The 25,953-nt window shown below is 43.7% G+C and overlaps 1 protein-coding gene across 1 annotated transcript in view; it reads left to right on the plus strand.

Annotated features, from left to right (window-relative positions):
- Positions 1–25,953, plus strand: part of LOC128661761 (uncharacterized) — a 111,367-nt gene that overhangs the window by 61,073 nt on the left and 24,341 nt on the right. The window contains exon 3 of the mRNA XM_053715981.1: positions 6,911–7,013. Coding sequence (XP_053571956.1) covers positions 6,911–7,013 — 103 coding nt within the window. The remainder of the gene's footprint in view (positions 1–6,910; positions 7,014–25,953) is intronic.

The following is a 25,953-nucleotide window of genomic DNA, read 5'->3' on the forward strand; positions in this document are numbered from 1 at the left end:
GTTTTTCCCACATAGAACCGCCCACAGCTGCAATTTAGTAGGTATACCACATGAGAGGTGGTGCACGTTAGCACATGCCTAATCTTGAACCTCTGATTGCGGTGGGGATGTCCAAACGTTGGTCCTGGAATCATGGCATTACAGGTGGTACATCCCACACACCTATAGCATCCTGGTTTCTTTCTCTGTGTCAACCATGTCTCAGGGTTGTAGCAATGGGTGGGATCCGTGAGCATCAACAGATCTTTTAAATTTTTATCACGTTTGTAACCCACTCTCGGAGGTTGCCACTTGTTGAATGGAAGAGAGGGGTCACCTTGTACGATGTGCCAGTGCTCTCTTAGTGTTATACCTAAGGCTCTGGTTGAGGGACTATATACCGTGGTAAAGGTCATCCGCTGCTCATCTTTAGGATCGGTTCGGGTAAGCATCGTGGTATCACTTTCCACTCCCATTCTACTTTGTTTAACAAGGTGCTGATTATATCCTCGTTTTACAAATCGTTGCTGCATCTCATCAAGTTGCTGGTGTCTTCTGGTCTCATCACTATTATTTCTTGCGGCCCGCTGCAGTTGGGCTTTCGGAATAGCCCTGAGGAGTGCAGTCGGATGGTTACTTGTGGCGTGTAGGATAGAATTCCTGTCCGTGGGTTTCCTAAACAACGAGGTCCCTAAATACCCACTCTCTGTTTTGAAGATGTTTAGGTCCAGGAACTCAATACTTTCCAAATCATGTTTGAGTTTGAGTTTCACTGGATGATTGAGTGAATTCAATTCTTCAAACCATCTTTCCAACTCTGTAGCTGTACCCCTCCAAATAATTAGCAGGTCATCTATATACCGTTTAAAGTATATCATTCCTGGATTCTGATATATCTTCATCACATGTAGTTCGTAGTGCTCCATGTATAGATTGGCCAATGAGGGGGCCACGTTTGATCCCATGGCCGTACCTGATATTTGTTGGTGGTACTTTCCCTCGAACCTGAAATAGTTGAGACGTAGGCTCAGGTCTAGCAGTTTTATCAGGAAGTCTCTAGGTGGACCAATATAAGGATGTTTGTCCAAGGCATCAGCTACATATTGTTTCCCAGTCTCATGTGGAATAATTGTGTATAAACTATTTACATCTGCTGTGGCCAAGATGTATGGCTCCTCGAACTTGATAGTTTTCAGTTCTGCAATCAGCTGTGACGAATCCCTAAGGTATGACCTCATATTTCTCACAAGGGGCTGAAGAAAATGGTCCACATAGATAGCCAACCTAGAGGTGATAGAATTCCGGGCAGAGACAATTGGCCTCCCGGGAGGCTTCTCCAAAACCTTGTGGATTTTGGGAAGTGTGTACAGTATGGGACAGACTGGATGTTTAATCCTCAAGAAACCAGCTATGTCTTCATCAATCCACCCTTCATTCAATCCTTCTTGAACCGCCTGCTGTATCAAAATTTGGAAATTATTAGTTGGATCTCTTTGAAGTGGTTGGTATGTCTCAATGTCACTGAGTTGCTGTTTGATTTCATCACTATAGTATTTGTAATTTAATACGACTACCGCACCGCCCTTATCCGCGGTGCGGATCACAATGTCTGGATCCCTAGACAACGTAGTGATGGCAGCCTTTTCTTCTGGACTTAGATTAGTGTGATATTTATTGGACTCATATCTTCTCAGATCTTGAGAGACCAATCTCATGTAGGTTTTGATACTTGCGTTGTTGCTAGAGGGGTCAAACAAGCTTTTGTTCTTAAACTTGTGTGCATCGCCATCTGCGGACTGGACATTGAAGAATTCTTTTAGTCGCAGAGACCGCTGGAATTTCTGGCAATCGATATAATTGGTGAACTCATCACTCTTGCCAGAGGGTACAAAACTCAAGCCTCTATTTAACACCCTTCTCTCTACCGTGGTTAAAACTCTGTCACCGATGTTTACCACTAGGTCCTCAACAGGACCAGTGGTTGTTATTTTCTGGTCGGGAGTGGCGGTTTTCTCTCTCCAGCCCCCCCTCCGTATGTGTGGCCTCTTCCTCGTCCTCTCTGGCCGGCTCTGGTGGTGACCCCTTGAAAAACCTGTTGCCCGGAGGGTTGACCCCCACTTGTTCTATCTTGGGTCAGTGGTGCTTCTGTGTCAGATCCAGAGCTGCTGTCTACAGTTTGGAGAGATTGTTTCTCAGAGTATTATAGGAAGCTCATGATTCCTAGGGGCTTCAGGCTACGTAATCAACCTACTATTGGACGTAACAACCCCGAGTTCTGCAAGCGCTGGTGCGCAATACTTAATAAATGTTCCTTGGATCTTATACTCTTGGTCACAGAAGAGGTGAGAAACCAACTTGAAAGAGTTAAAGTAGAAATACAGGAATGGGAAAGAGACAAGATTGCAGTACTGACCGAGGATTCATCTGAACAGTGGCTTGACAAATTGTCTTCCCAGATTAAAGAATACAAAGAGACCCTTGTGCAATTCAAGAACAGAAAGTTGCAAACAGTAATCGAAGACCATAAGGATAAGACTGTTTATCGATGGTTAAACAGTGGCGAGAATAGAAGACCATTCCCCCCGCAGCGTAGGAGACAAAGATTCCACACAAAACAATCTCTCCAAACTGTAGACAGCAGCTCTGGATCTGTAGAGAGAAGGGTGTTAAATAGAGGCTTGAGTTTTGTACCCTCTGGCAAGAGTGATGAGTTCACCAATTATATCGATTGCCAGAAATTCCAGCGGTCTCTGCGACTAAAAGAATTCTTCAATGTCCAGTCCGCAGATGGCGATACACACAAGTTTAAGAACAAAAGCTTGTTTGACCCCTCTAGCAACAACGCAAGTATCAAAACCTACATGAGATTGGTCTCTCAAGATCTGAGAAGATATGAGTCCAATAAATATCACACTAATCTAAGTCCAGAAGAAAAGGCTGCCATCACTACGTTGTCTAGGGATCCAGACATTGTGATCCGCACCGCGGATAAGGGCGGTTTTTGGTAGTCGTATTAAATTACAAATACTATAGTGATGAAATCAAACAGCAACTCAGTGACATTGAGACATACCAACCACTTCAAAGAGATCCAACTAATAATTTCCAAATTTTGATACAGCAGGCGGTTCAAGAAGGATTGAATGAAGGGTGGATTGATGAAGACATAGCTGGTTTCTTGAGGATTAAACATCCAGTCTGTCCCATACTGTACACACTTCCCAAAATCCACAAGGTTTTGGAGAAGCCTCCCGGGAGGCCAATTGTCTCTGCCCAGAATTCTATCACCTCTAGGTTGGCTATCTATGTGGACCATTTTCTTCAGCCCCTTGTGAGAAATATGAGGTCATACCTTAGGGATTCGTCACAGCTGATTGCAGAACTGAAAACTATCAAGTTCGAGGAGCCATACATCTTGGCCACAGCAGATGTAAATAGTTTATACACAATTATTCCACATGAGACTGGGAAACAATATGTAGCTGATGCCTTGGACAAACATCCTTATATTGGTCCACCTAGAGACTTCCTGATAAAACTGCTAGACCTGAGCCTATGTCTCAACTATTTCAGGTTCGAGGGAAAGTACCACCAACAAATATCAGGTACGGCCATGGGATCAAACGTGGCCCCCTCATTGGCCAATCTATACATGGAGCACTACGAACTACATGTGATGAAGATATATCAGAATCCAGGAATGATATACTTTAAACGGTATATAGATGACCTGCTAATTATTTGGAGGGGTACAGCTACAGAGTTGGAAAAATGGTTTGAAGAATTGAATTCACTCAATCATCCAGTGAAACTCAAACTCAAACATGATTTGGAAAGTATTGAGTTCTTGGACCTAAACATCTTCAAAACAGAGAGTGGGTATTTGGGAACCTCGTTGTTTAGGAAACCCACGGACAGGAATTCTATCCTACACACCACAAGTAACCATCCGACTGCACTCCTCAGGGCTATTCCGAAAGCCCAACTGCAGCGGGCCGCAAGAAATAATAGTGATGAGACCAGAAGACACCAGCAACTTGATGAGATGCAGCAACGATTTGTAAAACGAGGATATAATCCGCACCTTGTTAAACAAAGTAGAATGGGAGTGGAAAGTGATACCACGATGCTTACCCGAACCGATCCTAAAGATGAGCAGCGGATGACCTTTACCACGGTATATAGTCCCTCAACCAGAGCCTTAGGTATAACACTAAGAGAGCACTGGCACGTCGTACAAGGTGACCCCTCTCTTCCATTCAACAAGTGGCAACCTCAGAGAGTGGGTTACAAACGTGATAAAAATTTAAAAGATCTGTTGATGCTCACGGATCCCACCCATTGCTACAACCCTGAGACATGGTTGACACAGAGAAAGAAACCAGGATGCTATAGGTGTGTGGGATGTACCACCTGTAATGCCATGATTCCAGGACCAACGTTTGGACATCCCCACCGCAATCAGAGGTTCAAGATTAGGCATGTGCTAACGTGCACCACCTCTCATGTGGTATACCTACTAAATTGCAGCTGTGGGCGGTTCTATGTGGGAAAAACAACTGACGATGCCCGGACCAGGTTCGCTAACCACAGATCATCCATCAGAACGGCTCTTAAGAAGGGCTCTAGTGATCACCTGTGGCCCGGCATTTCGTGGAGAAAGGCCACGGACTCCATGATCTGAGATTCACCCTAATTGATCATGTCCCCCCATTAAGGCGGGGTGGTGATAGGGATACACTTCTCCTACAAGTTGAGGCCAAATGGATCTTTCGATTGAATACCCTGCAACCACATGGACTTAATACTATGTTTGACTGGCATTGTTTCTTGTAAATTAGATCCAGCCCTTATGGAGATCTGCCTTATTTACCATGGGAGTCCATGTTATCCTGATTTTTTTCTACTTGAGAGTCCACACTCTATTTGATGTTTTGTTGGTTTTTGGTTTACCTTTTATTCTCCTCTTGCTGTTAACCTTCTATTCTGCCTCACTCGTGGCTTGTTCTCTTATTTTTCTTATTCTTTTTTTGTGTTTTTCTTCTTTTATTTTTCTTTTTCTTTCTGTTTTCCTTCTGTCCTTTTCCCCTCTTGTTTCTCCTATTGTTATTCTATTGTCTTTGTTTGCCTTTGGTGTCTATTCTTAGTTTTATTTTTTCTTTTATATATTTTTTTCTTTTATATATTCTGTTTGTTGTTTTTCTCCCAATTTTTTCCAACTTTTTCCCCTTTTTTTCCCCTTTTTTCCCATTTTTTTCCCTTTTTTATTGTCTGTTTGGTTTACCTTGTATCACGATGTATAGTTGGTGTTTGCATTTACTTTGGTTTATTCTTATTCTTTTTCTTCGGGGTCTTTGGTACTCTCTCTTGGGAAGGTTCATGGGTTATGGCATCTCAGATCACTCTCTTCAAATGGGTGGTATTACCGTGTATAAAATTTGTACATACCCTTCATCATGGTACACTGTGTATATTGGATAGTAAATGTACAATAGCGGTATAGTCCCTGTAGTAGCGTCCACTACGATTGATATGCGCTTTAGGGTTAATGTAATATATTAATATACCCCCAGTACAGTACGGCAGGAATGCTATGCTATATATATTATTTATTGGTTATATTTCTAGCAGTGATATTGCCACTATAGCAGCGTGCATTATAAGTATCGATTGATGTGTATTATTACAATGATATGCTTAGTAGCTAATTTGTTTGACTTGTTTCTGTGTTGCTATTTGGATCGTTGTGACCCATTGCCATGACAACTCCAACCGCAACCCGAGTGATTGGTGCATGGCCACACACGTGATCGGCCGATGCACTTCCGGGTTTGTCTGTTCTATCCAGTGCGGTTGCAGTTACGGTGGCGTGTTACACGGCGATCTACATTTGTACTTTGTTTGTTTTACAATCATGGTAGGTTTTGAGTGTGTACTTTATGCCTGACCATCTAGGTAACATCATATAAGGCTTTCATTATTGGTTGGCTCCCCGGATAGTAACGGATATTAGGGGTATGTTAAGATTACCACTACTGTGGAACGTTAAGTTGTTTACCATGTTCATACTGCTATAGGTCTTTTAATTTGATCATCTTCACTGTCACAGCATTGATTGCTTATATTATAACTTATATACGATGTTCACTTTGTGACATATGGTCACCATAGCAACACTTTGTCGGTTTTTTTTTGCTAATTGGGGGGAGGGGTTATTTATTTGTTAGTTTGTATAAATTCACCAATGTTTGAAGCATTCACTGTCTGAGGAAGGGGATACACTGTCCCCGAAACGTCACTCATTTTGCCAAGTAAAAAAGTTTGTTAAAAAATCCAGCGAGTGCAAGGTCTGTTTCTGATATTGTATATATATATTTATATATACAAAACATAATCAGAATTTATAAAATCACTGATGTATCTAAATCTAAATGCATTAACATACAGAATAGAAAGTGCAAATCTTGAATGCAATAATACTGAAAAACATTTAAAGTTGGTGTTGGAATGTAGCTTTATACAACAATAATACAAACACTTAAGTGTTTTGAACTTAGCGTGTGTGCACTGTTTTACAAACATTATGCACTGGCCAGTGTAAGAAGGATACAGGGCTGTAACATAACTTTTGGCATAAAAAGAGGACATTGGTTGTCATAATATTTTATTCTTTATTTAAAAGGGATACTAATGAAGAGGTCCCTACAAGGTGCTGCCATAAAATACCAGACAATTCTCATCTGAACGAGAGAAGGCACCAGACGTATGCTCATTCTCCGCTGCATGCGACTCTCTTTTTATTGCATAGCACCATCTTGTGCCTTCACATTAAGACATCACTGCCGATTTACAATAATAGGGAAGAACTGTATTTCAGCATCTGCTACATATCTTCTGTACATAATGATTACTCTTTTTACGTTTTTTTCAGTGTCCTGAAGGGCCTGTTTGACCGTACGGTTCACCTGCTAGAGCACGGGATAAAACCTGTCTATGTGTTTGATGGACAACCGCCCAAGATGAAACGTCCCAAGGTTAGTGTGTATGGAGCAGTAATGGAGATGCAGAGTAAGGACTAGAGAGAATATATGTGATGGGAGGAGGGGCATCTCAGAAGGGGCAGTAGGATGAGGGGGCAGGAGACAGAATGAATTCTGGGACATACACAGAAGGAACAGTAGGATGAGGGGACAGGAGACAGAATGAATTCTGGGATATACACATAAGGAACAGTAGGATGAGGGGGCAGGAGACAGAATGAATTCTGTGACATACACAGAAGGAACAGTAGGATGAGGGGGCAGGAGACAGAATTAATTCTGGGACATACACAGAAGGAACAGTAGGATGAGGGGGCAGAAGACAGAATGAATTCTGGGACATACACCGAAGGAACAGTAGGACGAGGGGGCAGGAGACAGAATGAATTCTGGGACATACACAGAAGGAACAGTAGGATGAGGGGGCAGGAGACAGAATGAATTCTGGGACATACACCGAAGGAACAGTAGGATGAGGAGGGCAGGAGACAGAATTAATTCTGGGACATGCACTTATACTGCGCTCTTACCTCACTACCTGTCCCCTTTACCCTATGCCCTCACAGCTACTCCCCTCCCTCTCTTCTACCCTTACCCCTATACTCACACACATTTTCAACCTCTCCCTCAGCACCGGTATATTTCCCTCATCTCTGATACATGCACTGGTCACACCTATCCTCAAAAAAACCTTCCCTTGATCCAAACTCCCCATCCAACTACCGCCCAATGTCCCTTCTCACTCTTGCCTCAAAGCTTCTCGAAAAACTAGTATATGCGCCCCTATCCCATTTCCTTACATTAAACTCCCTCCTTGACCCACTGCAATCTGGATTTCATCCCCATCACTCCACAGAGACTGCAATTGTTAAGGTTACCAATGACCTACTTACAGCAAAATCAAAAGGCCACTTCTCTATGCTTATCCTCCTTGATCTGTCCGCAGCCTTTGATACTGTTGACCACCCTTTTTTGCTCCAAACCCTCCAATCCTTCGGCATCTGTGACACAGCCCTCTTGTGGTTCTCTTCCTACCTGTCAAACCGTACTTTTAGTGTAGCCTTCTCTGGGGCCTCCTCTGCCCTGTCACCACTTTCTGTCGGGGTACCGCAAGGCTCTGTCCTCGGTCCCCTACTCTTCTCAATCTACACGTCATTATTAGATTCCCTAATAAAGTCCCATGGTTTCCAATATCATTTGTATGCCGATGACACCCAAATCTACTTCTCTGCACCAGACTTATCTCCTTTCTTGCTAACCCATGTCACTAACTGTCTTTCTCACATCTCTTCCTGGATGTCCTCTCACTACCTCAAGCTAAATCTCTCCAACACTGAGCTCCTCATTTTCCCCCCTTCTTCCAAAACCTTCACCCCCAATCTCTTTATAACTGTCGACAACTCCATCATTACCCCTACCCCACATGCCCAATGTCTTGGGGTCATACTTGACTCAGATCTTTCTTTCACTCCTCACATTCAGTCCTTGGCTAAAGACTGCCGTTTCTACCTTAAAAACATCTCTAAAATTAGACATTTCCTTACACAAGACACAACTAAGATTTTATTCCACTCTCTCATCTTTTCCTACCTCGATTACTGCAACTCTGTCCTCTCTGGTCTCCCCAGCTGCCGCCTAGCTCCTTTACAATCCATAATGAATGCCTCTACCAGGCTCATCTTCCTTACACGTTGCTCTTCATCTGCTGCACCTCTCTGCCAATCCCTTCACTGGCTTCCTCTTGCCTCTAGGATTAAACACAAATTTTTCACTCTGACATACAAATCCCTCAACTGCACTGCTCCCCCCTATATCTAAGACCTTGTCTCCAGATACTCTCCCTCCCATCCCCTTCGCTCTGCTCATGACCTCCTACTCTCCTCCTCTCTTGTTACCTCATCACACTCCCGTTTACAGGACTTCTCCAGACTGGCTCCCATCTTGTGGAACTCTCTGCCTCACTCCACAAGACTCTCCCCTAGTTTTGAAAGCTTCAAGCGCTCCCTAAAGACTCTACTGTTCAGGGATGCATACAACCTACTCTAACCTTTCCTAATACCAGTTCCTATCCTCCATTGCTATCCCCTGAACCCCCTTAGCATGTAAGCCTAAGAGTCCAGCTGTTTGTAAATTACCTTCTTAAGAGCTGACTACAACACTGCGACTCTTGGTAGGGCCCTCTACCCTATGCCTTTGTTTATAGCGCTGCAGAATCTGTTGGCACTCTACAAATAACCAATAATAATAATAATTCTGGGACATACACAGAAGGAACATTAGGATGAGGGGGCAGGAGACAGAATGAATTCTGGGACATACACAGAAGGAACAGTAGGATGAGGGGGCAGGAGACAGAATGAATTCTGGGACATACACAGAAGGAACAGTAGGATGAGGGGACAGGAGACAGAATGAATTCTGAGACATACACAGAAGGAACAGTAGGATGAGGGGGCAGGAGACGGAATGAATTCTGGGACATACACAGAAGGAACAGTAGGATGAGGGGCAGGAGACAGAATGAATTCTGGGACATACACAGAAGGAACAGTAGGATGAGGGGGCAGGAGACAGAATGAATTCTGGGACATACACAGAAGGAACAGTAGGATGAGGGGGCAGGAGACAGAATGAATTCTGGGACATACACAGAAGGAACAGTAGGATGAGGGGGCAGGAGACAGAATGAATTCTGGGACATACACAGAAGGGGCAGTAGGATGAGTGGGCAGGAGACAGAATGAATTCTGGGACATACACAGAAGGGGCAGTAGGATGAGGGGCAGGAGGCAGAATGAATTCTGGGACATACACAGAAGGAACAGTAGGGTAAAAGGGGCAGGAAACAGAATGAATTCTGGGATATACACAGAATGAAACAGTAGGATGAGGGGGCAGGAGACAGAATGAATTCTGGGATATACACAGAAGGAACAGTAGGATGAGGGGGCAGGAGACAGAATTAATTCTGGGACATACACAGAAGGAACAGTAGGATGAGGGGGGCAGGAGACAGAATGATTTCTGGGACATACACAGACGGAACAGTAGGGTAAGAGGGGCAGGAGACAGAATGAATTCTGGGACATACACAGAAGGGGCAGTAGGATGAGGGGGCAGGAGACAGAATGAATTCTGGGACATACACAGAAGGAACAGTAGGATGAGGGGGCAGGAGACAGAATGAATTCTGGGACATACAAAGAAGGAACAGTAGGATGAGGGGGCAGGAGACAGAATGAATTCTGGGACATACACAGAAGGAACAGTAGGATGAGGGGGCAGGAGACAGAATGAATTCTGGGACATACACAGAAGGAACAGTAGGATGAGGGGGCAGGAGACAGAATGAATTCTGGGACATACACAGAAGGAACAGTAGGATGAGGGGACAGGAGACAGAATGAATTCTGGGACATACACAGAAGGAACAGTAGGATGAGGGGGCAGGAAACAGAATGAATTCTGGGACATACACAGAAGGAACAGTAGGATGAGGGGGGCAGGAGACAGAATGAATTCTGGGACATACACAGAAGAAACAGTAGGGTAAGAGGGGCAGGAGACAGAATGAATTCTGGGATATACACAGAAGGAACAGTAGGATGAGGGGGCAGGAGACAGAATGAATTCTGGGACATACACAGAAGGAACATTAGGATGAAGGGGCAGGAGACAGAATGAATTCTGGGACATACACAGAAGGAACAGTAGGATGAGGGGCAGGAGACAGAATTAATTCTGGGACATACACTGAAGGAACAGTAGGATGAGGGGGCAGGAGACAGAATGAATTCTAGGACATACACAGAAGGAACAGTAGGATGAGGGGGCAGGAGACAGAATGAATTCTAGGACATACACAGAAGGAACAGTAGGATGAGGGGGCAGGAGACAGAATGAATTCTAGGACATACACAGAAGGAACAGTAGGATGAGGGGTCAGGAGACAGAATGAATTCTAGGACATACACAGAAGGAACAGTAGGATGAGGGGAGGGGGCAGGAGACAGAATGAATTCTGGGACATACACTGAAGGAACAGTAGGATGAGGGGGCAGGAGACAGAATGAATTCTGGGACATAGACAGAAGGAACAGTAGGGTAAGAGGGGCAGGAGACAGAATGAATTCTGGGACATACACAGAAGGGGCAGTAGGATGAGGGGGCAGGAGACAGAATGAATTCTGGGACATACACAGAAGGAACAGTAGGATGAGGGGGCAGGAGACAGAATGAATTCTGGGACATACACAGAAGGAACAGTAGGGTAAGAGGGGCAGGAGACAGAATGAATTCTGGGACATACACAGAAGGAACAGTAGGATGAGGGGGCAGGAGACAGAATGAATTCTGGGACATACACATAAGGAGCAGTAGGATTAGGGGGCAGGAGACAGAATGAATTCTGGGACATACACAGAAGGAACAGTAGGATGAGGGGGCAGGAGACAGAATTAATTCTGGGACATACACATAAGGGGCAGTAGGATGAGGGGGCAGGAGACAGAATTAATTCTGGGACATACACAGAAGGGGCAGTAGGATGAGGGGGCAGGATACAGAATGAATTCTGGGACATACACAGAAGGGGCAGTAGGATGAGGGGGCAGGAGACAGAATGAATTCTGGGACATACACAGAAGGAACAGTAGGATGAGGGGGCAGGAGACAGAATGAATTCTGGGACATACACATAAGGGGCAGTAGGATGAGGGGCAGGAGACAGAATGAATTCTGGGACATACACAGAAGGAACAGTAGGATGAGGGGGAGGAGACAGAATGAATTCTAGGACATATACAGAAGGAACAGTAGGATGAGGGGAGGGGGCAGGAGACAGAATTAATTCTGGGACATACACTGAAGGAACAGTAGGATGAGGGGGCAGGAGACAGAATGAATTCTAGGACATACACAGAAGGAACAGTAGGATGAGGGGAGGGGGCAGGAGACAGAATTAATTCTGGGACATACACTGAAGGAACAGTAGGATGAGGGGGCAGGAGACAGAATGAATTCTGGGACATACACAGAAGGAACAGTAGGGTAAGAGGGGCAGGAGACAGAATGAATTCTGGGACATACACAGAAGGGGCAGTAGGATGAGGGGGCAGGAGACAGAATGAATTCTGGGACATACACAGAAGGAACAGTAGGATGAGGGGGCAGGAGACAGAATGAATTCTGGGACATACACAGAAGGAACAGTAGGGTAAGAGGGGCAGGAGACAGAATGAATTCTGGGACATACACAGAAGGAACAGTAGGATGAGGGGGCAGGAGACAGAATGAATTCTGGGACATATACATAAGGAGCAGTAGGATTAGGGGGCAGGAGACAGAATTAATTCTGGGACATACACAGAAGGAACAGTAGGATGAGGGGGCAGGAGACAGAATTAATTCTGGGACATACACATAAGGGGCAGTAGGATGAGGGGGCAGGAGACAGAATTAATTCTGGGACATACACAGAAGGGGCAGTAGGATGAGGGGGCAGGATACAGAATGAATTCTGGGACATACACATAAGGGGCAGTAGGATGAGGGGGCAGGAGACAGAATGAATTCTGGGACATACACAGAAGGAACAGTAGGATGAGGGGGCAGGAGACAGAATGAATTCTGGGACATACACATAAGGGGCAGTAGGATGAGGGGCAGGAGACAGAATGAATTCTGGGACATACACAGAAGGAACAGTAGGATGAGGGGCAGGAGACAGAATTAATTCTGGGACATACACTGAAGGAACAGTAGGATGAGGGGGCAGGAGACAGAATGAATTCTAGGACATACACAGAAGGAACAGTAGGATGAGGGGGCAGGAGACAGAATGAATTCTGGGACATACACAGAAGGAACAGTAGGATGAGGGGGCAGGAGACAGAATTAATTCTGGGACATACACAGAAGGGGCAGTAGGATGAGGGGGCAGGATACAGAATGAATTCTGGGACATACACATAAGGGGCAGTAGGATGAGGGGGCAGGAGACAGAATGAATTCTGGGACATACACAGAAGGAACAGTAGGATGAGGGGGCAGGAGACAGAATGAATTCTGGGACATACACATAAGGGGCAGTAGGATGAGGGGCAGGAGACAGAATGAATTATGGGACATACACAGAAGGAACAGTAGGATGAGGGGCAGGAGACAGAATTAATTCTGGGACATACACTGAAGGAACAGTAGGATGAGGGGGCAGGAGACAGAATGAATTCTAGGACATACACAGAAGGAACAGTAGGATGAGGGGGCAGGAGACAGAATGAATTCTCGGACATACACAGAAGGAACAGTAGGATGAGGGGTCAGGAGACAGAATGAATTCTAGGACATACACAGAAGGAACAGTAGGATGAGGGGAGGGGGCAGGAGACAGAATGAATTCTGGGACATACACTGAAGGAACAGTAGGATGAGGGGGCAGGAGACAGAATGAATTCTGGGACATACACAGAAGGGGCAGTAGGATGAGGGGGCAGGAGACAGAATGAATTCTGGGACATACACAGAAGGAACAGTAGGATGAGGGGGCAGGAGACAGAATTAATTCTGGGACATACACATAAGGGGCAGTAGGATGAGGGGGCAGGAGACAGAATTAATTCTGGGACATACACAGAAGGGGCAGTAGGATGAGGGGGCAGGATACAGAATGAATTCTGGGACATACACATAAGGGGCAGTAGGATGAGGGGGCAGGAGACAGAATGAATTCTGGGACATACACAGAAGGAACAGTAGGATGAGGGGGCAGGAGACAGAATGAATTCTGGGACATACACATAAGGGGCAGTAGGATGAGGGGCAGGAGACAGAATGAATTCTGGGACATACACAGAAGGAACAGTAGGATGAGGGGCAGGAGACAGAATTAATTCTGGGACATACACTGAAGGAACAGTAGGATGAGGGGGCAGGAGACAGAATGAATTCTAGGACATACACAGAAGGAACAGTAGGATGAGGGGGCAGGAGACAGAATGAATTCTAGGACATACACAGAAGGAACAGTAGGATGAGGGGGCAGGAGACAGAATTAATTCTGGGACATACACAGAAGGGGCAGTAGGATGAGGGGGCAGGATACAGAATGAATTCTGGGACATACACATAAGGGGCAGTAGGATGAGGGGGCAGGAGACAGAATGAATTCTGGGACATACACAGAAGGAACAGTAGGATGAGGGGGCAGGAGACAGAATGAATTCTGGGACATACACATAAGGGGCAGTAGGATGAGGGGCAGGAGACAGAATGAATTATGGGACATACACAGAAGGAACAGTAGGATGAGGGGCAGGAGACAGAATTAATTCTGGGACATACACTGAAGGAACAGTAGGATGAGGGGGCAGGAGACAGAATGAATTCTAGGACATACACAGAAGGAACAGTAGGATGAGGGGGCAGGAGACAGAATGAATTCTCGGACATACACAGAAGGAACAGTAGGATGAGGGGTCAGGAGACAGAATGAATTCTAGGACATACACAGAAGGAACAGTAGGATGAGGGGAGGGGGCAGGAGACAGAATGAATTCTGGGACATACACTGAAGGAACAGTAGGATGAGGGGGCAGGAGACAGAATGAATTCTGGGACATACACAGAAGGAACAGTAGGGTAAGAGGGGCAGGAGACAGAATGAATTCTGGGACATACACAGAAGGGGCAGTAGGATGAGGGGGCAGGAGACAGAATGAATTCTGGGACATACACAGAAGGAACAGTAGGATGAGGGGGCAGGAGACAGAATGAATTCTGGGACATACACAGAAGGAACAGTAGGGTAAGAGGGGCAGGAGACAGAATGAATTCTGGGACATACACAGAAGGAACAGTAGGATGAGGGGGCAGGAGACAGAATGAATTCTGGGACATACACATAAGGAGCAGTAGGATTAGGGGGCAGGAGACAGAATGAATTCTGGGACATACACAGAAGGAACAGTAGGATGAGGGGGCAGGAGACAGAATTAATTCTGGGACATACACATAAGGGGCAGTAGGATGAGGGGGCAGGAGACAGAATTAATTCTGGGACATACACAGAAGGGGCAGTAGGATGAGGGGGCAGGATACAGAATGAATTCTGGGACATACACATAAGGGGCAGTAGGATGAGGGGGCAGGAGACAGAATGAATTCTGGGACATACACAGAAGGAACAGTAGGATGAGGGGGCAGGAGACAGAATGAATTCTGGGACATACACATAAGGGGCAGTAGGATGAGGGGCAGGAGACAGAATGAATTCTGGGACATACACAGAAGGAACATTAGGATGAAGGGGCAGGAGACAGAATGAATTCTGGGACATACACAGAAGAGGCAGTAGGATGAGGGGGCAGGAGACAGAATGAATTCTGGGACATACACAGAAGGAACAGAAGGATGAGGGGGCAGGAGACAGAATGAATTCTGGGACATACACAGAAGGAACATTAGGATGAAGGGGCAGGAGACAGAATGAATTCTGGGACATACACAGAAGGGGCAGTAGGATGAGGGGGCAGGAGACAGAATGAATTCTGGGACATACACAGAAGGAACAGTAGGATGAGGGGGAAGGAGACAGAATGAATTCTGGGACATACACAGAAGGGGCAGTAGGATGAGGGGGCAGGAGACAGAATGAATTCTGGGACATACACAAAAGGAACAGTAGGATGAGGGGGCAGGAGACAGAATGAATTCTGGGACATACACATAAGGGGCAGTAGGATGAGGGGGCAGGAGACAGAATGAATTCTGGGACATACACAGAAGGAACAGTAGGATGAGGGGGCAGGAGACAGAATGAATTCTGGGACATACACAGAAGGGGCAGTAGGATGAGGGGGCAGGAGACAGAATGAATTCTGGGACATACACAGAAGGAACAGTAGGATGAGGGGGCAGGAGACAGAATGAATTCTGGGACATACACAGAAGGGGCAGTAGGATGAGGGGCAGGAGGCAGAATGAATTCTGGGACATTCACAGAATGAACAGTAGGGTAAGAGGGGCAGGAGACAGAATAAATTCTGGGATATACACAGAAGGAACAGTAGGATGAGGGGGCAGGAGACAGAATGAATTCTGGGATATACACAGAAGGAACAGTAGGATGAGGGGTCAGGAGACAGAATGAATTCTGGGACATACACAGAAGGAACAGTAGGATGAGGGGGCAGGAGACAGAATGAATTCTGGGACATACACAGAAGGAACATTATGATGAAGGGGCAGGAGACAGAATGGATTCTGGGACATACACAGAAGGGGCAGTAGGATGAGTGGGCAGGAGACAGAATGAATTCTGGGACATACACAGAAGGAACAGTAGGATGAGGGGGCAGGAGACAGAATGAATTCTGGGACATACACAGAATGGGCAGTAGGATGAGGGGGCAGGAGACAGAATGAATTCTGGGACAAACGCAGAAGGAACAGTAGGATGAGGGGGAAGGAGACAGAATGAATTCTGGGACATACACAGAAGGAACAGTAGGATGAGGGGGCAGGAGACAGAATGAATTCTGGGATATACACAGAAGGAACAGTAGGATGAAGGGGCAGGAGACAGAATGAATTCTGGGATATACATTAAAGGAACAGTAGGATGAGGGGGCAGGAGACAGAATGAATTCTGGGATATACACAGAAGGAACAGTAGGATGAGGGGTCAGGAGACAGAATGAATTCTGGGACATACACAGAAGGAACAGTAGGATGAGGGGGCAGGAGACAGAATGAATTCTGGGACATACACAGAAGGAACATTATGATGAAGGGGCAGGAGACAGAATGGATTCTGGGACATACACAGAAGGGGCAGTAGGATGAGTGGGCAGGAGACAGAATGAATTCTGGGACATACACAGAAGGAACAGTAGGATGAGGGGGCAGGAGACAGAATGAATTCTGGGACATACACAGAATGGGCAGTAGGATGAGGGGGCAGGAGACAGAATGAATTCTGGGACAAACGCAGAAGGAACAGTAGGATGAGGGGGAAGGAGACAGAATGAATTCTGGGACATACACAGAAGGAACAGTAGGATGAGGGGGCAGGAGACAGAATGAATTCTGGGATATACACAGAAGGAACAGTAGGATGAAGGGGCAGGAGACAGAATGAATTCTGGGATATACATTAAAGGAACAGTAGGATGAGGGGGCAGGAGACAGAATGAATTCTGGGATATACACAGAAGGAACAGTAGGATGAAGGGGCAGGAGACAGAATGAATTCTGGGACATACACAGAAGGAACAGTAGGATGAGGGGGCAGGAGACAGAATGAATTCTGGGACATACATAGAAGGAACAGTAGGATGAGGGGGCATGAGACAGAATGAATTCTGGGACATACACAGAAGGAACAGTAGGGTAAGAGGGGCAGGAGACAGAATGAATTCTGGGACATACACAGAAGGGGCAGTAGGATGACGGGGCAGGAGACAGAATGAATTCTGGGACATACACAGAAGGAACAGTAGGATGAGGGGGCAGGAGACAGAATGAATTATGGGACATACACAGAAGGGGCAGTAGGATGAGGGGGCAGGAGACAGAATGAATTATGGGACATACACAGAAGGAACAGTAGGATGAGGGGGCAGGAGACAGAATGAATTCTGGGACATACACCGAAGGGGCAGTAGGATGAGGGGGCAGGAGACAGAATGAATTCTGGGACATACGCAGAAGGAACAGTAGGATGAGGGGGCAGGAGACAGAATGAATTCTGGGACATACACAGAAGGAACAGTAGGATGAGGGGGCAGGAGACAGAATGAATTCTGGGATATACACAGAAGGAACAGTAGGATGAAGGGGCAGGAGACAGAATGAATTCTGGGATATATATTAAAGGAACAGTATTTTGATGCCAGGTGGCTCTGTCTCGCGTCACCTGTGATGCATCACTTCACCTGTTATGCATCACGCCGCCTGTGACGCATCCTGTCACCTTTGGCGCACTTTTTCCTTTATATGCCATTCAGTTTCTCTATTTCATTGCCCTTGTATTGAATTTATCTCTGGGTGTGTTTTGTGCTATATATTTGGATATCAAACCTTGGCTTGTGACCTGATCTCCTTGACTACTCTTCTAGATTCTGATTCTGCTTCCGGTGACTGTTTGGTTTGACCCCGGGCTTGTCGACTCCGCTTTGACCTTCCCGGTCTCTTCCTGGTATTCAGCTCCTAGTTAATCTCCTATACTATAGTCCTCTTCCTCCTGGGTCCTATCATTACTATCCTATTAGATTTTTCGTTATCACTTCACTTGACGCCGGGATAACAAGACTACCGGCCAGGATTGGTTAGCGAAATATCTGAAAGGATCCTAACCTTTACTTTATATTCCTTTACTTTATATTCCTTTACTTTATATTTATTTACTTTATATTTATTTACTTTATATCCTTTACTTTATATTCCTTTACTTTATATTTATTTACTTTATTTTTATTCTTCTTAAATGGAAAGAGTCCACAGCTGCATTCATTACTTTTGGGAATTAAGAACCTGGCCACCAGGAGGAGGCAAAGACACCCCAGCCAAAGGCTTAAATACTCCTCCCACTTCCCTCATCCTCCAGTCATTCTTTGCCTTTCATCCCAGGAGGTTGGCAGAGAAGTGTCAGAATTTCATTTGTCTCTTATGGAGGGTAATACTCTTCGGCAGGGACAGGAGTTTTAAGTAGTCCTGTCAGTCTCTCAGTGAGGGCTTGGATGAGTCCGGAGATGCAGGGAGAGTCTTTCTGCGAAACCATCCTGACTCATGTTAACAGCTCCTCAAGCAATCGGCGTTGTCGAACTTTGCTCCGCTGCTTGCATTCTTCTCTCAAGTCCATGGCAGATGCGATGCTACTATCTGTCACACTTGAAGAGCCGTGTTGTTGTTCAACGGCGTAGATTCCGGTAAGATCATTTCATTTTCTTTCTTCTTGAATGTACTGTAATAAAGATATTTTCCCGAAAGGCTACCACCTTGCGGGACTAACTTAACATAAGGGTCTCAGTGAGTCTCCTTTTAGTATCTTGGAATCAAGCGTTAATATCTCCTGAGGGGGGTTATTGATCAGGGTTTTTTTTAATAATTTTTGTTATTTGATTCAATCTGCTTATGTGTAGTGTTAAATGGGCTCATGGCTTGGAACATAAGGGCCTTTGGAAGTGATGCGACCTTATGGTTGGGCGCACTTTTTTTTACTATACGGTTCACCTTCTGTTCGGGCGTGATTACGCTCCGTCTTCCATTTCCACATTCCTGACCATGTGGCGACGGAGAAATTCTAGTTCGCAGGGGTCTGGTTCATAGGAGGTGGTGAGTGCCCCAGCCATTGTGGGTGTCAGGTGCCATTTTTTTTTGTCTTATAGTCCAGTTATGGAGGATTCTGAGGCTGAGACTGTTCAAATTTCAGACTCAGTTATGGAGAATTCTGATACTGAGACTGTTCTAATTTAGATTCAGATTCTTTGTCCGGGGAAGAGTCCAGATTGGCCTCGTTGACACATGTCAATCAGTTATGTTCGGTGTGCCGTATTAGAGCGCCTTGTTCCTCAAGCTCGGGGACTCAAGGGACAGCTGAGCCATCCACCTCTGGGGGTCCTGTCCTCCAAGAGGCGAGTTCCCTACCGCTTCATACTTCTACACATGCGAGTAACCCAGATTATGATTATTCCTCCATGCAGGGTGGCTTGTTCCCCCCCGGAGGTTGCAGCACGTTTTCGCTTCCACATATTCTTGGTGATTATTCATCTACAGAGTCCAGACGTTTATGCGCAATTGTGCTTGTGCCCTATTGTCCCGGGTCTACCGCTGTGGTATACCTTTAACTCTAACTCCTCCTATGTGATCTCCTTCCTATTTAAGGACTACCTGTTGCATTCATTTACTGCCTGATTATTGAAGTCATACCTACTCTGATGTAGCTATTCCTATTTCAGGTCTCCTATCACTCGTATTCTGTGCTAAGTATCGTTCCAATATTTACTTTTGTTACCTTTTTGAATCTCATATGTTTTTGTGCAACTTTGTTATTACCGAGTCTGGATCACTGAACGGCCGGATCTACTTTTTTACCGCTACCCGGAAGTAAGCCGCATTCACACACGCTGCCTGTTCCAGACACGGATCTCCCAATGCGGTAACGGAACACTCACGGTCCTTAAGGTGGTAACGTACACGAACCAAACTAAAGCCTTTAAGCTTCTTACCTGCATATTGTTGTCACCATTCTGAATTATTGGGCAAATCCTATTATCTGCAATATCCATTACAAACAAACAATGTGTGTCTGCGGAGTGTCTGAACCTGTAAATATTTTAGGATGTGTGTGATTGCGTGAAGTAAAGGAGTTCTATTTTTGTTACTATCATTACTGATTCAGACCATGTCAGTATATCTACTCCTTCCGTGGCTTCCTTTCGATATATATTGAACATATGATATTTATCTCATTATTATATCCTTATCTTTATTAACACATAAGTTTGTAGTTAATACTAAAATTCATCATAGATTAAATGTCTCATATTGTTTAATCAGGCTACATAGAAGTTGTTTTCTGATTAATACAAAAAAGAGCAACAAGCTCTAATTTTTAGGGCTAACCTTCATAACTATTGCCATAAATACTTGTTTTCTGAATTACAAAGCTCACAATACCACATAATAATCAGGCCCAAAAGACAATCAAAATCTTTTTTGATTGGAATATTTACTATTATGGATCCTAATGAAATAAAGAAGGAGTTTAATAATGTCTATCTCAAACTTGATTATTTGGCAAGAGCAGTAACTGAAGTGCAAACTGAAAATGCTGCACTTAAAACTATAGTTAAAGATTATGTTTCACAAAAACCTCATGATCCACCTGAACCTCATATTAATTATCCACAATCTTTCTCAGGGAAACGTTCTGAGTTCAGGGAATTTAAGAATGCCTGTAACTTATTATTCTCCCTTAGACCTAAGACTTATCACACTGAGCGCATTAAAGTATGTACCACAATATCTTTTTTACAAGGTGAACCTAGGACTTGGGCTAATAGGTTTTTTGAAAACAATAATCCTATCCTAGATTCATTACAGGATTTTTTTTCTGCTTTGACTAGTCTATATCAAGACTCAAATACTCAAATAAATGCTGAAACGAGATTAAGGTCTTTAAAACAGGGTAAGAGAAATGTGGAGGATTATACCACTGAGTTTCAGATGTGGGCAGAGGACTCTCAGTGGAATGAAATCAGTTTAAAGAATCAATATCGTCTGGGGTTGTCTGAATCACTCAAAGATGAACTTTCACGTCTGGAGATCCCTGATACTCTTGAGGGGCTTATCAAATTAAGCACCTCTTTGGATCGATGTTTGAGAGAAAGGCGAGCAGAGAGGGCCTCTTATGATACCCCATCCAGGAAACCTTACCAAGTCATCACAAGCCATGACAGAGCTCATGGCAGTGCTACCCCCATGGAGATTGGAGTTCTTAGAGGACCTCTGCCACCAGAGGAAAAGATTAGAAGGAGGTTGGAAAACCTCTGTTTATACTGTGCTCACAAGGAACATTCAGTATCCACTTGTCCTATGTTAAAAAAAACAAAAGAACGGTAAGACAATAACCAGTGACTTTATTTACAGCATTACAAATGATACCCATATGACTTTGTCCATTTCTTTACAGTGGGACCAGAAAAATATCCAAACCAAGGCATTAATTGATTCAGGAGCATCTGGCAATTACATTGATTCCACCTATGTATATAAAAATAAAATACCAGTTATATGCAAACAAAACCCTGTCTCCATGAAGTTAATAGATGGTTCATTCATAGAACAAGGACCTATCACACATCATACTGTTCCCCTGCTTGTAACATCATTCCTAGGACACACTGAATATTTATCCTTTGATCTCATATCCATACATCAGCATACTCTCATCTTAGGGTATCCTTGGTTGAAGAAACACAACCCAAACATAAATTGGGTTTCAAGTAAGGTAACATTAGATTCTGCCTTTTGTTCAAAGACTTGTTACCCACATCAAACCATAGCGTCACTTGATAATGGTTTACCCTCGTGTTATCAGGATTTGGCAGAAGTATTCAATTTAAAAGAGGCAGAAAACCTTCCACCCCATAGGGATTTTGACTGCCCTATCGATATAATACCTGGTTCTAAAATCCCTCATGGTAAGATCTATCCTCTCTCTCAAGAGGAACTTCAATATATTAGAAATTACCTAGACGAAAATTTACGTAAGGGATTTATTTCACACTCCACATCCCCTGCAGCTGCAGGAATGTTTCTAGTAAGAAACAAGGATGGTACCATAAGACCTATTATTGATTATAGGGCATTGAATAACATCACAATAAAAAACAGATACCCTTTACCTTTAATACCAGAACTTTTGGAGCGTCTAACTGGTGCCACTATTTACAGCAAACTAGATTTAAAGGGGGCTTATAATTTGATTAGAATCAAAGAGGGTCACGAATGGAAGACGGCATTCCGGACTAGATATGGCCTTTTTCAGTATAATGTAATGCCTTTCGGTCTGAGTAATGCCCCAGCAACTTTTCAGTTTTTTATAAACGAGATATTCCGAGACCTGATTGACGTTTGTGTCATAATATACCTTGATGACATCCTAATTTATTCTAGAACACCACAGGAACATGAAAAACATGTACGCTGGGTATTAACTCGTTTAAAAGAACACAAATTATATGCTAAATTGGAAAAATGTTCTTTTCATGTTACAGAAATAAAATTCTTGGGTTACATCATCAGTCCCAACAAAATACAAATGGATCCGGAGAAGGTATCAGCAATTTTGAATTGGCCTACTCCCACTTCAACAAAATCTGTACAACGATTCATTGGTTTTGCGAACTTTTATAGAAAGTTTATTAAAAAATTTTCTTCAATCGTTAAACCATTAACAGCACTTACTAGTGAAAAACAAAGATTTAAATGGACAGAATCCGCAAGTCAAGCTTTCAACAAGTTGAAAGAATATTTTACCACAGCACCCATCTTAGCTATGCCAGACTTTGATTTAGAATTTATTCTTGAAGTAGATGCATCTGACTCAGGTATCGGTGCAGTATTATCACAACAGGATAAAAACATGACTGAGATTCATCCTATTGCTTTTTATTCGAAGATGTTGACTAGCGCTGAGAAAAACTATAGCATAGGAGATAAAGAACTTCTAGCTATAAAACGTGCCCTAGAACACTGGAGACATTTATTAGAAGGTTCCAAACTGCCTTTTAAGATTTTTACCGACCATAAAAATCTTGAATTCCTAAAGACAAGTAAGACTTTGTCTGCACGACAAGCAAGATGGTCGATATTTTTTGATCGTTTTAATTTTCTTCTAACATACAGACCGGGACACTTGAATACCAAAGCCGATGCTCTCTCTAGACAACATGATCAAGACACTCAAGATCAAATCAACCAAATCATTCCAAAAGAAAAGATTATAGGTTTACTTACACCTTTGGAAGAAGATATATTAAAAGAATTAAAGCATGAACCACCACATGGAATAGACTGTCAGAAAGATTCCAATACTGGTCTTTTTTACCATAAATCTAAACTTTACATCCCCCAACAAATGAGATCTTCCATCCTTAAACAAACCCATGATGGGACTCTTGCGGGTCATCCAGGTATTTCTAAAACTATTGACCTAACTAGGAGAAATTATTGGTGGCCACTCATGGATGCTTATATAACAAATTATGTAAAACATTGTGATACCTGCGCCAGAAATAAGTTAGTTCACAAAAGACCATCAGGTCTTTTGTCTCCTCTGCCTATTCCTGACAAACCCTGGAGTACCATATCAATGGACTTTATTGTTGAATTACCTGAATCCCATCAATACAATACTATCTTAGTCGTCATTGACCATTTAACAAGACTGGCTCATTACATTCCATTAAAAGGTCTTCCTACAGCTTTCACAACAGCTCATGTTTTCTTAGACAATATAGTTCGCTTGCATGGATTGCCTAAAGTTATTATAACTGACCGTGGTACTCAATTTACCTCTAATTTTTGGAAATCTTTATGCAAGCTAATCCAGATTGATTCACGATACTCGACTGCATTTCACCCCCAGACAAATGGTCTCACGGAACGACTTAACCAAACCCTTGAGCAATATCTTCGCTGCTACATATCTCATCTTCAGGATGATTGGTCATCTTATCTACCTTTGGCAGAGTTCTGTTATAATAATACCACTTCTTCATCAACTAAATTATCCCCATTCTTTGTTACTTACGGATATCATCCTACCACCATCTCTTTGAGTTCTCAACAAGTGAACTCACCATCTGCATTGGATTTTGCGACTAACTTACATGAAAGGCTGGACAAACTGAAAAAACATCTTTCAGAAGCCAAAGAATATCAGAAAAGGTTGTATGATACCCATCATACAGCAGGTCCTACCTATCAAATTGGAGATTTAGTTCTGCTATCAACAAAGAATCTTAAACTTTCCGTTCCTAGCAAAAAGCTAGCTAATCAATATTTGGGTCCTTTTAAGGTGTCTAAAATAATCAACCCGAATGCTTTGAGATTGGAGCTTCCTCAGGATTTTAAAATTCACCCCTCTTTCCACGTCTCTTTGCTGAAGCCATATCTTCCTTCACCTCAGTCCCTCTCCTTGTCTAGACCACCTCCGATAGTCATTGATGATCGAGAGGAGTATGAGGTTGAAGCTGTGTTGGATTCTAGGATCCATAGACGGAGGTTGGAGTACCTTGTGAAATGGAAGGGTTATGGTTCGGAGGATAACTCTTGGCAACTTCATTCTGATCTTCGCACTCCCCGTCTTCTGCGGAACTTTCATCGCCGCTATCCTGAGAAACCTAGTTTGGAATCCCCTGGGGTGCTTCCTTGAAGGGGGGGAGATGTGGTATACCTTTAACTCTAACTCCTCCTATGTGATCTCCTTCCTATTTAAGGACTACCTGTTGCATTCATTTACTGCCTGATTATTGAAGTCATACCTACTCTGATGTAGCTATTCCTATTTCAGGTCTCCTATCACTCGTATTCTGTGCTAAGTATCGTTCCAATATTTACTTTTGTTACCTTTTTGAATCTCATATGTTTTTGTGCAACTTTGTTATTACCGAGTCTGGATCACTGAACGGCCGGATCTACTTTTTTACCGCTACCCGGAAGTAAGCCGCATTCACACACGCTGCCTGTCCCAGACACGGATCTCCCAATGCGGTAACGGAACACTCACGGTCCTTAAGGTGGTAACGTACACGAACCAAACTAAAGCCTTTAAGCTTCTTACCTGCATATTGTTGTCACCATTCTGAATTATTGGGCAAATCCTATTATCTGCAATATCCATTACAAACAAACAATGTGTGTCTGCGGAGTGTCTGAACCTGTAAATATTTTAGGATGTGTGTGATTGCGTGAAGTAAAGGAGTTCTATTTTTGTTACTATCATTACTGATTCAGACCATGTCAGTATATCTACTCCTTCCGTGGCTTCCTTTCGATATATATTGAACATATGATATTTATCTCATTATTATATCCTTATCTTTATTAACACATAAGTTTGTAGTTAATACTAAAATTCATCATATATTAAATGTCTCATATTGTTTAATCAGGCTACATAGAAGTTGTTTTCTGATTAATACAAAAAAGAGCAACAAGCTCTAATTTTTAGGGCTAACCTTCATAACTATTGCCATAAATACTTGTTTCCTGATTTACAAAGCTCACAATACCACAACCGCCTTGGGAAGGGCCTGTACAGTTCCCTGCAGGTGTAGCTGTCCCTAAATGTTGTGCCTTTCATTACAGAGTTGCGCGCCTTCGCGTCTAACTCAGACATGTTTTTCAGTTATTAAATGACCGGATA

The sequence above is a fragment of the Bombina bombina genome, chromosome 5 (assembly GCF_027579735.1).
Source record: "Bombina bombina isolate aBomBom1 chromosome 5, aBomBom1.pri, whole genome shotgun sequence".
Classification (NCBI taxonomy): domain Eukaryota; kingdom Metazoa; phylum Chordata; class Amphibia; order Anura; family Bombinatoridae; genus Bombina; species Bombina bombina.